Source organism: Notolabrus celidotus, chromosome 20 (genome assembly GCF_009762535.1).
Source record: "Notolabrus celidotus isolate fNotCel1 chromosome 20, fNotCel1.pri, whole genome shotgun sequence".
Lineage (NCBI taxonomy): Eukaryota > Metazoa > Chordata > Actinopteri > Labriformes > Labridae > Notolabrus > Notolabrus celidotus.
The window spans coordinates 16179060-16193482 of record NC_048291.1 but is presented as its reverse complement, the minus strand read 5'-3'; the positions used below and the strand labels follow the sequence as shown (position 1 = coordinate 16193482).

General features: G+C 40.7%; 1 protein-coding gene across 1 annotated transcript in view; it reads left to right on the top strand.

The window, feature by feature from the left end:
- Positions 1-11904: 11904 nt before the first annotated feature.
- notch3 (notch receptor 3) overlaps positions 11905-14423 on the top strand; it is a 28917-nt gene continuing 26398 nt past the window's right edge. The window contains exons 1-2 of the mRNA XM_034710789.1: positions 11905-12150; positions 13199-13271. Coding sequence (XP_034566680.1) covers positions 12090-12150; positions 13199-13271 — 134 coding nt within the window. The 5' untranslated portion in view covers positions 11905-12089. The remainder of the gene's footprint in view (positions 12151-13198; positions 13272-14423) is intronic.

Sequence of the window (14423 nt, the reverse complement as noted above, 5' to 3'; positions counted from 1 at the left end):
TGACTATCTTCTATCCTGTAATTAAGTTTGCATCCTACTTGCCACAGGTGTTCTGTCAAGAGTCAGTGCCACAACCTTGGGAAGGGTGATAGGGGGCATCAGTGTTTGTCATACACTCCACCCCCACCTCCTTACCATGCTTTGATGGCTGAGGGTTTGCAGGGCCTGACAGCTGCTCTTAAATTAGAGAGTAAGAGAGAACACAACAGGACCAAGGAATGTCCGGATTGTCTGGATTGTCTTTCTCTTCCGTAGTCTTGGAAAGATGGCTACAGCTAAGTAAAAGTTTTGTGGGGATGCCAGATAATCCAGTACCTCGTATCTATGAATAATGCATTCCCAACCTAATATTCTCAACATTCTTTTGGACATACCAGCCGGCTTGGAAGCTTCAGGGGGGGCAGATAGGAAGGCAATAAATATTGGAAGGATGATATAAGTGAACAGCAGGACAGAGGAATTGAACAGCTATTTGTGACAGGCTGATGGTGTCTGCCCTCGGTCCAAGAGTCAGGCCATCCTGAGGTGAACCTCCTCTCTCATGCATTATCACACCTCCTTCATTAGTTGCTGGGGAGACAGTGACCAGGTCACCAGGGTCAGAGTGGCCAGAGGCATGGTTGTAAAATTGCCCAGACAATAAAGGCAGACACAATAATGGTGTAGTGGCCATTCAGGAGAGATTAGCACTTCACATGAACGCCACCACCCAGGAAAACAACCTTTTGGCTAAAGCTGCAGGATACCGGTAAAACACAAGAGAAGACAGTCACTGAGGGTGGGGCATCTTGAAGCTTCCAGGCTGCAAAACCTTAGGGTATTGCACATGTGAGAGGCTCACATGAGGTGAATGATCATAGAGAGTAAACCCATGAGAGAGGAAGTGAAGGAACAAGAGATTGATAGAGTGTGGGCGAGAGGATGGGCGGTATAGAACACGAGAAGGAAGAGAGATTAAAGGAACGGACTGAGAAGTGAGGGCTTACCGGACAGCTGTTGGAGTAGATGGAAGAATCAGGGAAAGATTTGGAAAAGACAGGAAAAGATAGATAAAAAAAAAGGACAAGAAAGAAAGAAAAGAAAGAAAGCTTAGAGGCACAAGCTTCCACAGAGTAAGAGGGAGGTGGGATCCAGCTGTCATGCTGATTTTCTCCTCCTCCTACCATGGACCAGCACGTTGTTGTTCTACAGTATATTTTAATAAAAGTGGAATTACTGCAAGCCCTCCACTCAGCTCCACCCCTGGCTTGCATGGTGTGGAATGTCTGCTGCTGTCATCCACCCCTTCAGGCTCCTCTGCAATCAACCAAGCCATGAAAGGGCTACCTCTTGCTTTAAACATTACATGTTTACAGAGGTTCCTGGACATTGAGCATCTAATACTTAATTCCCTGAATTCTGATGAATTTATGCTATGATTTGGTGGAAATTTAATGTTGTAAAGGAAAAGCACAAGATGATGGATAAATATTTCACAATCAACCCAAAATACCATGTCCGTGTAAATGCAAACACAAAACTATGGCCAAAACGCAATAGTTTACAGTTTTACAGTAAACTTTTGGCATACACAGCCCTTAACTAAGGCAGTGTGTTTTCACATGAGGGCGAAGTTCGTGATTGGAAAGTACTCTACATTTGTCCCACATGACCCCAATTTATAAATTGCATTAGGATAAGAGTAAACCGGATTTATTTATTGTTTCTATAATCCATGCTTAATTTGGGAAATTGAAATCAAAGCAATAAAAATACAAGTATCCACTTATAGTTTAAGTCTTGATCATTATCAGAATATTGTGGTTGATTTTTGTTATATGTTAGTTGTTTGTCTTGTGTTGTTTTAGTCAGTGGAACTCAGTTTCATTTCTAATCTTACTTCAGTCAGTGTTTATTTTGTCTAACTTTTGTTAGTGTTTTAGTCACGATTTTCTCAGACTGTTTTATGATAGTTCTTCAAGAAAGATTTTTCTCACTTTTAGAAAAACCAGTCGGGAGAGAGGATACCGTATGCTCCTGTACTACGTCTATGCAGTCTTGTGTTTGGTATTTATTTAACACCAATGTGTCCACAGATCTTTTATTTTCTTCTTCCCCACTGTACAGGCTGCTGGTGTTTTGAGATGCATCTTTTTCAAGATACATGCTGCCAGCTGCAGCTTTGTAAGGTTTTGGATAAGCTAGCTAATAGCTAGCTAGTTTTGGCTTCTTCCCATAGACTTGCCCCGGGTGAAAACCATCCATTGACAATGAAATGAATGCACTATGTAACCCTAGTGCTCATGCTGCATATAGATGATTGGTTAAAAGAAAAACAAACAGTGATGTAACCGGCTAACTACCCAAACAGAGCCAACTGTTTCGTCATTATTCGTCATGGCAATATGAACAAATGAACAAATTTCCTCACATTGATTGTCAGTTTCTTTGCCATTATCCCCTCTGTTTAGTAATGAAAACCTAGTACATCAACAAATACTCATTGTCGACAATTTTGTTGACAAAATTAACACTGTAAAACAGTAGTCTTTCTCAACTAGCAGGAATGTTATATCTAAATTGAACTCCAATCATAGTGGTCAACAGTCCTGAAGAGCTTCGTTTTTAAAGCTGGCTGGTCAGCCCTCAGGCTCAGGGCACTTGAGCCATATCAACCCTAAACACTTCACTCTACTCCCACCCTGTCTTATTCCATTACTGCCTTTCTTATCACTCAAGTGTGCCTCTAGGTTAGCCGTAGCACGGGTATGTGGCAAATAATTATTGTTGAACTTACCCCTTTTTCTTGATTTGATCCCACCACAGACATTCATCATCAACTTTTTAACACAGTGCAACAGCTGTTGTAGCAGGTTTGTGTACAATAACACTTTCAAATGGATTTAAATCAGCTGCTGCTTTCCATAACAGCGTGATGAAGAGGAGGATGGTTGGGTTAATATCCACACATGTAATTTCACACCACTTCAGTGAGGAAGGACAAAAGGGTCCGGGGCTTCCATGATGGATTTAGTGATCAGACACTGTTTGGCCAACAAAGCAAGCTGGCCTGTGGATTTTGGCAAGGAGTCAGTCTCATATTGGACAGCGTTGGCAACTTTCACTCCAGACACTCACAAATAGCTGCTGTCCAGCTATAAAGCTGCAATATTAGGAAGAATACATAAAAAACTGGATGACAACAATCATGTTGATGGTTTACAGTCAAACCGTAGAAGAATTCAGATGCTTACTGTGTCATGGCTGGTATGCTGTGGGCAGAAAGTCCATTAATTTAAAGTACCACATATGTGCAGATGGAGCAGGAGGTGAGTTTGGGGAGTAGGCAGGTACAGGCTAATTAGCCTTTTCTGGCAGCTTTAGTAATTATACCTTGGTGGTGCACTAACATTGTTAGTTACTGGCTGTTGTTTTGATTGCGCACTAGGCAGGTTTAGTGTTTTCCCTGTTCTTTTCTTAAGGAAGCTTCTGGCTCAGGAGGGCTCTGCTGGAACATGTAGAGGCACAGGTGGGGTTGTGGGTGAAACCTCTCTCACCTCTGTGTGTAAGTGTGGGAACCGCTCAACCACCAGTAGTGCATGAGTAACAAAGACCCCGAGGGAGTGTGGCGTAATCTCCTCTTACGCTCAGTCTGTCTATCTCTCACTTCAGTGAAACACACACATTCACTCAGAAGATTATGTACACTCACGCACTTATCTCAATCAGTAAGCATTAACAAACAGCAATCGTCAAATGAAAGCTCCTTCTAAAACCACATAACAAGAACCATTTGTACTGTAAATTCAGTCACAGCCAGAAAATAATACCTTTGTTACTTCCATTGTTAATCAAGTGTCAGAATTATGCTGAAGGTGCTGACAAATATGAGACATATGGTAAGGTTTAAATTTGGGCTTCAGTGTTTCCAGTAAGTAAAGAGAAAATCAAGTTACAACCTATTCATGCAATGCAGATTTGAAATTCATTTCATTATATTTAATATTTGACAAGTGCAGAAAATGAGAACATTTTCAGTTTCAGTAATATCAGTGCTTCTTGCCATGTGACACCTAGCATACAAAATCCCTGTCTGTCTGCCTGTCTGCCTGTCTGTCATAAATAAATCAATAACAAACACCTTAAAGGCACTGGAACATTCATGATCTGTTCATTTTGGTGACCCCTTTGTACAAAACTAGTAGCAATTGCCCAGATAAAGACTTCATTGCCCCTGAGCAAATGAATGGAATACAGATCTTCTTTTTAATATTACTCTTCTTTGTTCCAGATGCCTTTTTGCAGGAGGTAATGTATTAATTTCAAGCTCCATTAAAAGTATTCACTGGGATGTACACAACTTTGTAAACTCTGATTTATTACTGTTAGCTTCCAAAAGGTGACCAGACATCATTTTTTACATTAATCTGTCACAACCCCTGTGCAATGATGTGTTCTCGTGTCCCATTAATGTTTGAATAACAAACTAATGGTCAGTTTACAACACACTTTACTTCCCTTTTTTGTCATCTAAAAAGTAAGCTACACCATGTACACTGGTAGGACCAATATAACAGTATAACATGCTTTTTTATGTAGACTTTCTATTTTAATTTGTATTAGTTTCTAATATTAAACATATTTGTATCAAAAGGAATGTAATGAAAAAGATTAAAGATTCAATATAACACAAGAGAAAGATTGAAGAGTAGAAACCCCCCACAAAACTATATCAAATACACTGCCTATGGAGTCAATGTTGACAAATGCTTCCCATGAAATGAATATTTCATCTTGTTGTGGTATTTTATATTTATATGGCGCTTGAAGTAGCAAGTGAACACTTCGCTGTGCAAAGCATACTTGATACATAGCAAGGCGGGCCAGCCTAGCGGTACCACCTTTTAACAGTTCTCCCCACTCAATAGGTTATAATCATGCATTTAAAGACAACAGTGGTAAACTATAAAGTAAATTAACCTTGTGAAGTGTTGGTTTGGTTTGAAAATACTTTTAAATTTAAGAAAACAAGTGACCAGTAGAGGGGGTGGCGCAAGTCGAGGCAAATTGATTGTGAGCAGTGGGTCTCTCCATAACCCACAACTATCAACGCTGTCATAGGTTGAGCTCAAATTCCATATAGGTAGCTGGCAGGATGGTGAAAACAGATGGTACGAGATAGAGCTTCACATTGGCATAGAAACTGCATGTTGCTGAGTGCAATGGAAGTCGTCATGCAGGAATGCTGTTTGAAGCTTTTTCCCTCTTGAAGCCACCCAAATACAGACTGCATCTTACACAAGTGTGACTTGTATTCTAGAGTTTATGGTAAATATGCACACAATCTAACTCTTTAGTTCTCAAAGAGCAGTGAAGCAATTGCATTGAATCCTGTTCATTGCCATTTTGTTCTTTTATCAAGCAAAGCCCTAGGTTGTGGTTTCTCTGACCAAAATAATACTCTAACAGAAAAACATACATCATTTGCTTATCCTACTCTAGAATCAGTCATGAGTGCAAGATGTATGAAGGAGGATAATTATCTAAAGAATAAAAAAATCTCTTCCTACTTGTTGTCTTACTTCTCACTGCCAAACTTAATCAGCAGAGTACTAAATAAAGCCTCTTCTGAAGGAGAGCCGAATATCAACTCAACTTTTTTCACTAAATATCTGTACCTGAACACAGGCACATAAACACAGTTTAAAGAAATAACCAATCTTGTTGCTGATAATCTCTTTTTATTGTGTTAATCATAAAGAGGCGTCAGTACAAGAGAGACAATGTAACAAAATCCTCATGGTGCCTCTAATAACACACAAACACTCGTCCAATGACGCTGATACACTTCCGTCAAATTGTTTTTTGCATAAAGCAAGGATTTGTTCATTTAAAGATGACAGAAAGTATTGAACTAAAGAGTATTCATAAATGTTAATAAGCAGATCATGAGGCTTTGGTTACATCCTTTCAGATCACACTCATCTTCAACTTAGACTATTATAATTTCTCATCACAGCAGCTGAAACTCAGCCACCAATGAAGAGTAAAACTTCATGATAGCTAGTGAAATATTCAATCACAGATAAAACACCTGCATAGTATTTTCAAAACCACCCTCCACAGTAAACTGCTTAAAATTAAATTTTACACATATTCACAAGAGCGTACAGTGGCCAAGGGAAAAGAACAGATTCATTTGTGTGGCGTGGCCATCTTTGTGGAGGAATGTGAGGGAATGCCAATAAATTGCTGTTCTAATACAGATTTTATAGAGCTGTGTTGTTGAGGTTGTTGGGGGCAGTGGGCTGGCAGCTGTTGCTGCTGTGCGGGGGCCCACAGGTCTCGGCCTACCCCTAATAGCCAGACCAGCTGTCGTAGTTCTGTCTGTAGCAGTGCAGGGTTTCAGGAGGCGGGGAGGGCATGAGAACTTCCACCCCCCTGTCCTTGGAGGCGGGTCCCCGCCTTGTCTGCCCTCCTCTGAAAGGGGGTGATTGATGGCGCAGGGTTGACACCATGCTTCCCCAACAATTGACTCAGGAGGGACAGAGGATGAACAGAGAGCTCAAGACCCCTCCGTGTCTTTCTCTTCTGGTTTTCAGAGGCAACTGTGGGATCACTTGCAGTTATAATTCAGTCATTTTTCTCAATATGTCTTTCATTTGACATTTTTAGTGAAGCATATGCCACTTGAAACACTTTTCTAGGCTGTCACTGTGATAACGCTGCAGAAAAAATCTTGTCATTTCCTACTCTATTTGTCAGATCACATGGATTTGAACACGGTTTTGTAAAATGGCTTAAATGACCCCTCTGCCTTTTGTTAAGATAAGCTCTCTTGTTGCAACAGGCCTTCAGTGCCCTCTTTCTTACATCAGTTCAATTAATCCTTACAACATGGTAGAAATGGACACTCAACTATGGTTAGTGCCCGAGAGTCGAGCGTGTGTCTGGTCATCAGCAGTTATCGGCCCAGAGTCTCAGCACCAGGTCCTGCTAACACAGACCTGACCTTTTGCACTAAACCCCAGGATCCTCCCTGGTTCCCTTTCAGCAGGTCGCCAGCACCTCCATTCCCCTCTAAGATTTACAGCCCCACAGAGGGACAGAGGAGGTAGAAGGAGGGGCAGGGAGAGGGGGCACTGTCCGGCAGCTGTTTGCAGTGGTCTTAAGTAGCTATTTCACACGGAAACACAGTCATAGCTTTCTGAATTCCTCCAGCTGGCCAGTCTCCAGCTCTGTCTGAAATACATTCCTTCAAAGGGACATCTATTTGCCCTCCAGTCTCTCTGCTCTGTGGATGCCATCAGACCATCCACTATTCTCATTCCCCTGTGCACCCCGATTTGATTTAATTTCCAGAGGTAGGGAAGAGAAAAATCTGCCATCTCAAGCAGTAACAGAGACTTGTTCTGATATTAGAGAAAGGGAATATTTCCACTCAAATGCCATCAGATCACTATCTTGTCCCAGTGTTGTCCGGGCAAAAACAATTTAACAACAAAGGTATAATTCTTCTTTCTTTTTTTCCTATATCCCTCTCTCTCTGCAGAGACACAACTAATGTACACATACTGGATTTAACAGCCATTTAGAGAGCTTGTGTGAAAGTCAAACACTTTTTCCCACAAACCCAAGAAAGATCCATCATTCTCATGTGTTTACTTTAGGCAAAAAGCCCCAGACTTTAAGTCAGTGCGTGTGTGTGTGCCCGTGTGCATGTGTGTTTGAAAAGAATCATGGTGAAACCGGATACAGGAAGAATGAATACACTCACAATACCAGAAGAAGCTTTTATTTGTGCATGATGACAAATGAATCAATTAGAGACTTAGTAAAAACATTGTTAGCAGGAATGATGTCCTCATGAAGCAAGAATAACCAGAATTAAAACCCCTCAGAGACAGAAAAGGTGTTAGATGGTGGAAAAACGTTTTGACTTATTTTATGATTATATTAATTCAATTTATTTAAGTTGATGAAACTAACATTAGCACAAAAAACATAGGAACATATGCTCTGTGGGTTTTCTTGGAAAACTGTGTTTGGAGGCAGTGTGGGAAGGAGTCTGAGAGGGACAAAAGTGTAGAATCCTGGGAAAAGCAGAGGTGTTCTTTCCTAAACAAAATCCAAACTTTCCCAGAAGCAAAAAGAGGTTATCTTATCACTGTGAGATACAGTAGTGTGTGTAGTGTTTCACGGGGGATGATTGTGCCTTTGTGACAAGCAGAGACAACATCAGAAGTGTGCCTACCATCTCCTCAAACCTAAAAGCCTGCAACACTTGGAGATGAAGTGTTTACCACAAACCCTGCATGATAAAGACATCATACAATTACGAAGCTGCGATAGAGAAGACCTTCAAAATCATCATGCTGAACACAGAGCTGCAATTGGCTTCGACATCTGTCCGTAGGGGGTCTCGACTACTGATTGGCCATGACCATTTTTAGAGGGGCTTCTAATCCTCTCCACACTCTCTGTGGGTGCTCTTAGGGCTTTTCCCACATAAATCAGTCTGGGCTGGGTGGTTAAGTCATCACGTCCACTGTGTCCACAAACACTGCCTGTTAGCACCCCTATCACAGGGAGCGTGCTAGCACTGAGAAGCCACTGAGCATAAAAGGAAGGTGCTCTCTGATCACACTATACATTAATGTTTTACCGGTAACTTCACTTGACACTGTACTTTTATTGTGAAAAAAAGTCTCTGTATGGAGGAAGAGTAAGACATTTTAGAATTTCCAAATCCATTGCTACTTTTAGATTTGTATCAACAAGTATGCTGTGCCAACTCAAACTTGTAGAGGAATATTATGTTTTGTTGAACTGAGTGAGGTTTGCAGTGTATAGACAAATTTCTCAGTCCAAGTGTACAAGCAAAACTGATTTTAGAAGGACTCACCGATGGGTGGTCTTATCTTAACAGCCTTTGGTCACCTTTCACTCTTCACATAGCAAACATACAGTATCATTTACATGCAGTTCTTGAGAAAAGCCTTTTTGTTAGCAATATGTGTCACCGTATGTGTTCCATAGGTATCGAATGCACAAAGGGAGAAATAATAAGCACTTTGTTCAGTTGGGAGCACAAAAGCATGAAGGTGTTGCTACAAAGGCAGTCTCTACTTTGAAACTAAGATGTCCTGATTAAATACTGTCCTGCTATTTCTCCACATTTACATCTACCAAGTATGAGCAAAGCAAACAACTGTTCAAAGAGTGCGGCTCTCTTTCCAACAGAGAGCAGAGTTATAAATCCTGACTTGTCACATCTTTGTTTGTCTGATTGGAGTTTCCCCCTGAGTCCTGCGCGAGAACTTTGTCACCAGGGCTTCCACTCTCACACTTCCCCTCAAACAAACAAAACACTGACTTATTTGACTTATTTCTTCTGTTGTGTGTGTGTGTGTGTGTGTGTGTGTGTGTGTGTGTGTGTGTGTGTGTGCGTGCGTGTGCGTGTGCGTGTGTGTGTGTGTCTGTGTCTGTGTCTGTGTCTGTGTGTGTGTGTGTGTGTGTGTGTATGCAGAGAGTGAGAAAGAGGCTCAGAGACAGGCGATAACAAGGCACACATGAAACATGATAAAGAAATTATTACTTTTTAAAGCTGTAGTACAAAATACATCTCACAAAGAAACCACAGGCCGTCTTAATGCTGCTGTTCACACAAGATTAAATTCACAGCTCTCTTTCATTTTGAAACAATCACAGAAAGGTCATATTTCCAGAGGGAATCGCTGGAGCAGCCACTTCCACTAATGAGATCAGAGAGAAAGAGGACAAACTGGAATTTTCTCATTGGCTCTTTATTTGCTGGAGTCAAGTGGTATAGATTTTAATCCTCTCAAACAAAGCATTTCAGCATGTGGTTAAGAAAATTGGACGTCTTGCAGACCTTTCAGCTGAACTTTTTCAGAGCCTGATGACACATGGGAACTGAGGACAGAAATAAAGAACATCATAAAAAACTGAATTGTTTTAATTCTTAGATTCTTTTTTCTTTGATTTGTGAGTTCATTTTTGGCTTTTAATTCACAATGACTGCTCCATGCTCTTCAACAACAACAAAGTAACACTCGTCTTCAATCTTGATCATCAGGATATTGAAACTTTTTTTTTCAGCAGTTAAGTTACAAAATTAATTAACTAATAACAGCTTTGGCTTGTTATATTTTTGCAGTGAACACATTGTTACACAAGTTAGAAAATGTTTCTCAAGAAATGATCAGCCTGGCCTTCAGATTTTTGAAGGAAAGACAGGAGACGTTTGTAGACTTTCAGTGCCAAGATAGCAACATACAGTAAACACAACTGTCTGTCCCCTGAACACAGTGAGAAATCTCTCCCCTGGGACCTTGTCCAACTGGAAGCCAGTCAAAATACTGCCAACACCTGCCAAAATGAGCTGGGAGTGCAGCTACTACATCCCCATAGGGTAAAGGACATATTTCACAACAAGACAAAGAAAAAAAAGTTTATTGCAACCTCTTGTAGTAAATATGAAGTTTGTTACACCCTCCTTCTTGTCTTGTTCAATATACCTACATGTTTAATTGTTTGCATGTTTGGGTGAGATTTTGTAACGGATTTTCAGTCAGTTGCAGTAATATCCAAGCGCTAATAAAGACTATGCGACCAAGTTATCATGTCATTGAATAGCTGAATCCAGCTATTGAAAACTTTGCACTGCCCAACTTTCATCACACTGTGGGTGCCAAATTAAGCAGGTGCCTGTGAGGCCTAACAAGCTCTTTTCACTGACCCCTATAGATGACGTCACATGCACTAACGAACCTAACTCCAAACCAGCCGGCTACATTCATGGCCCTACCCATGCCTGTAATTTATTCAAGGCGAGGAGCAGGAATATTGTGAATGAGAGGGGGAGACGGTGTTGCAGGGGCAGTGTTCTTGCATGTTAGTGTGCTGCCCTCCCCTGCAGAGAGAAACTGTGTCATAATGCTGGACTCCTTTTATGATTCAAATCAAGGCTATTGTCTCTGTAAGCGACCGGCTCCGCTCTGTGCCACAGAACAACTAAGGCACTATATGCCGGCTGCAGAAAATGAGTCCATTGCCATTGGCTGAGGAGGTGCAGGCTGAGAGAGCATGGCTGCAGCTCAGTACATGGGCTGTGGGGAAAACAGGAATGGCTGCACTCCCCACTATCATGTAAACACTTCACCCTCTTCCCTGCAATTCATCAACTGTAAACATACAAACAAGCAAGCTTACACATTCTAGTCAACTGCCATAATACAGCAACTACTTTTTCTTAATGTAGTTTCTTCTGTTTAAATTGTATTAAGATAATTATTTGTTATTATTATCGCACAAAAAAAAAGCTTAATCAATTTTCTAAAAATGACTGAGTTTACGGATATAAACCACTCTTTTTTGCAACCTCCAGTGTACTGTTCATATCATAGCTTTATTTCTACAAACTAAGTTACTTCTTACACTCTTAACACCAACTTTACTAAAGCATTTAAGTTATAGCCCAGAAATCAAATGAGGATTCAGTGCTGATTTGAAAACAAAGCACCTGAAGAGTTCCTGTCAGAGCTTCCAGCTCCATTTTGAAAACCATCTGTTGGTAGAGAGAGAGTGTTGAGTGTGTCTGTGTGTGTGTTTGTGATGTGGGGTTTGGTGTCGGTGCGTTAAAGTCCCAGAGGAGCTCAACGCTGAGAACGAACTATCTCGTACAGAGAGAGAGAGAGAGAGAGAGAGAGAGAGAGAGAGAGAGAGAGAGAGAGAGAGAGAGAGAGAGAGAGAGAGAGGGAGGGAGGGAGGGAGAGAGAGAGAGAGAGAGAGAGAGAGAGAGAGAGAGAGAGAGAGAGAGAGAGAGGGAGAGAGGGCGGAGTTTAGAGCAGACGCTGGGACAGATCGGGAAGGAAAACTTTTTCAAAACTTTGAGGAGGTTAACCAAGAATCACAGCAGCCGTGGCCGAGCTGCGGAGGATAACGGGATTGGGAATTACGCTACACTTTTCACCTGACTATATGAAAATTACCTCATCGATATTGGAGCCTTAATTTTTATGCGAACTTAAAGAGGATGTATTTCCACTAAAAGTCCAACTTGAAACGCTGGAAACTTTTCCAACGAAATGGAAGGGAATATTCCACGGATTATTTTGTCGTTTTTATTGTTTATGCACATCTCCGAAGGTAAGCCTAGTTTATTCTAATAAACATCACATGCAAACTATGGGCTTTAAGTCAATGTGCATTCTGGACATGCTTGGACAGCGCATCCAACGAACGGCCATTTAATTTTGGGCTTTTGATAATAATAGGTAGAATAATCTACCAATGACCACTGATAGGGTTTTTTGTCACTTTACTGCTGTTTCCATCATCATTATCATTATAATCTACAAACTTTTCTGAAGCCTTTATTTGACCGTTTGAGATAAAGGTAAAATGTTTAAGTACCAAAGACGTTTACAGTCATCACATAGGCTACCAAAACCACACGCACAAATGAGTTTTTGAGAATAAATCCAGTCCACGCTGCTGTATCAATATTATTTTGCTAAATAGATGTTTAAAAATCACTGATCTTTCTGCTATGGCTGGTTTGCTTTTGTTGGAGCCTGACTGCAGCCGGTTCACTTAACTCGACGTGCTGCAGCAGCGCCTGTAACATCCAAGCATCCTGAAAACTTTGTCAGTGGAGCCAAGCCTTTTTGCAATGCTGTTTTACTTGATATATTCCCTAAATTGTTTTCTTTGTAGATGGGTTGATGAGTGTTTGAGCTCAAGCAGCGAGTGATGGGCCGAAGTTACCCCCTCCCCTTCTAAACAAAGACCTTTAAACAACTGGATATTCTTCCCCCTGACATTGGGCAATGACTCTCACATAGCCTGTGATACATTGATGTCACCAAGACTTTTTTCCAAACCAAAAACAAACATGTCTTGTGAGAGAGTAGGTTTTATCTGTCAAGGAAACAGAAAAGTGTATGAATGATAAAGAAACATGCGTGTGTGTCTTCTAGATGCCACAAGTGGCAAAGGCCTGCTGTCTATAAAGACATGCCTGAAATCAATTTAAACGATCCTCTTTTATTTTTGTTTTCATGATCAGAATATAAAATCAAGATATCTAAAGGAAATTATTTATTTAGGAATTTGCTGCTTCTTTAAAGATTTAATTGACAGATAAGCAATTTGCCAGTTGTTTTGGTATCTAACTTTTTTTCAATTTCCACAGGTTTCCGTTGTGTGGATAAATACAGACCTTGTGAAAATGGAGGGACATGCTTAGATTCATCGTCTCGATGCATGTAAGTTTGGCTCATGGAAAGATGTACAAGGACCAGTGCTGTGTGCGAGTTTGTCCTGCCTCTGTGTTCCATTCAGTCTGCTTTTTGGGAAAAAATACAAACCATGTGTGTTAATTCAATTACTCAAGCAGTAATTTGTCAGTTGGTTCTTCAAGGTTCAAAGGATAAACTGATTTCCAGTCCTCTTTGTCTGAAACAATTGCAGGGAATCTACCCTCATCATATCATATTCTTTATATCCTGCTGGCTGTTAATTTAAAACATCCACAGTTAAGTGTTGAAAGTCAGGTGAAATTAATGTAGCCCTGTGCAGCTGAAAAACAACGAGCCTCAACTTGTTTGGCTGCCACATCATCTCCTGCACCTGTTACAGAGCTTTGTCAGACATTAATCACTGCATCATGCTGCACACAGCATGAGTGAAGTTTTCTTTTTATTCAACATGCCAGGTCTGTGTTGTATGATATACTTAAACAGAAATTAGTTCATTTGTTGATTTTTTTATGAATTGTCTTCATTTCCTGCCTGCTTTGGGCATGTTTGAGGTCTGAAATCTTCTGACAGTGATAAGGCTTTTGTTTTTCAAATTTTGGCAGGGGGTTGTGTGGGCTCCCATTACAATGGTCAGTTCAAATAGCCTACAGTGTCTTGCCCTGGGGTCATTTGTCCTTTTAAAAACCCTTTAGCTAAGGAAAGAGTGTCTCAGTTGAAGGAGATACAGTCATTGGTAGAACAAAAAGTCTCTGGTTGCCAGCTGCTTCCCTCCAAAACTGGGAATTTATTATTTTATTGGAGTTACTTGCAGTTTAGAATGGTGCATGGGTCAAAGTTGGGCCAACATCATGAATGACTTTTCACCAGCAATGCATGTGTATATATATTTACTTAAAAGTCATTTTATTTTTCTCTAAAGTTTTAATTCTTCCAATAGCAGCCATTACACATTAGCAAATGTGTAACTGTGCTGCATGTTGGACACGTAGCTACCACCCACTTTTTTCAATCATTAGCTGGAGCCATGACGGTTGAGTAAATGTATAATTCTCAGGCAACCCAACTTTTTTATGCATATCTCCAAAGCCGTTTTTCTTCCCAAGCAAATCATTTATTTCTAACCCAACACAGAAAAAGCACTTGACTCATTGCAGTCAA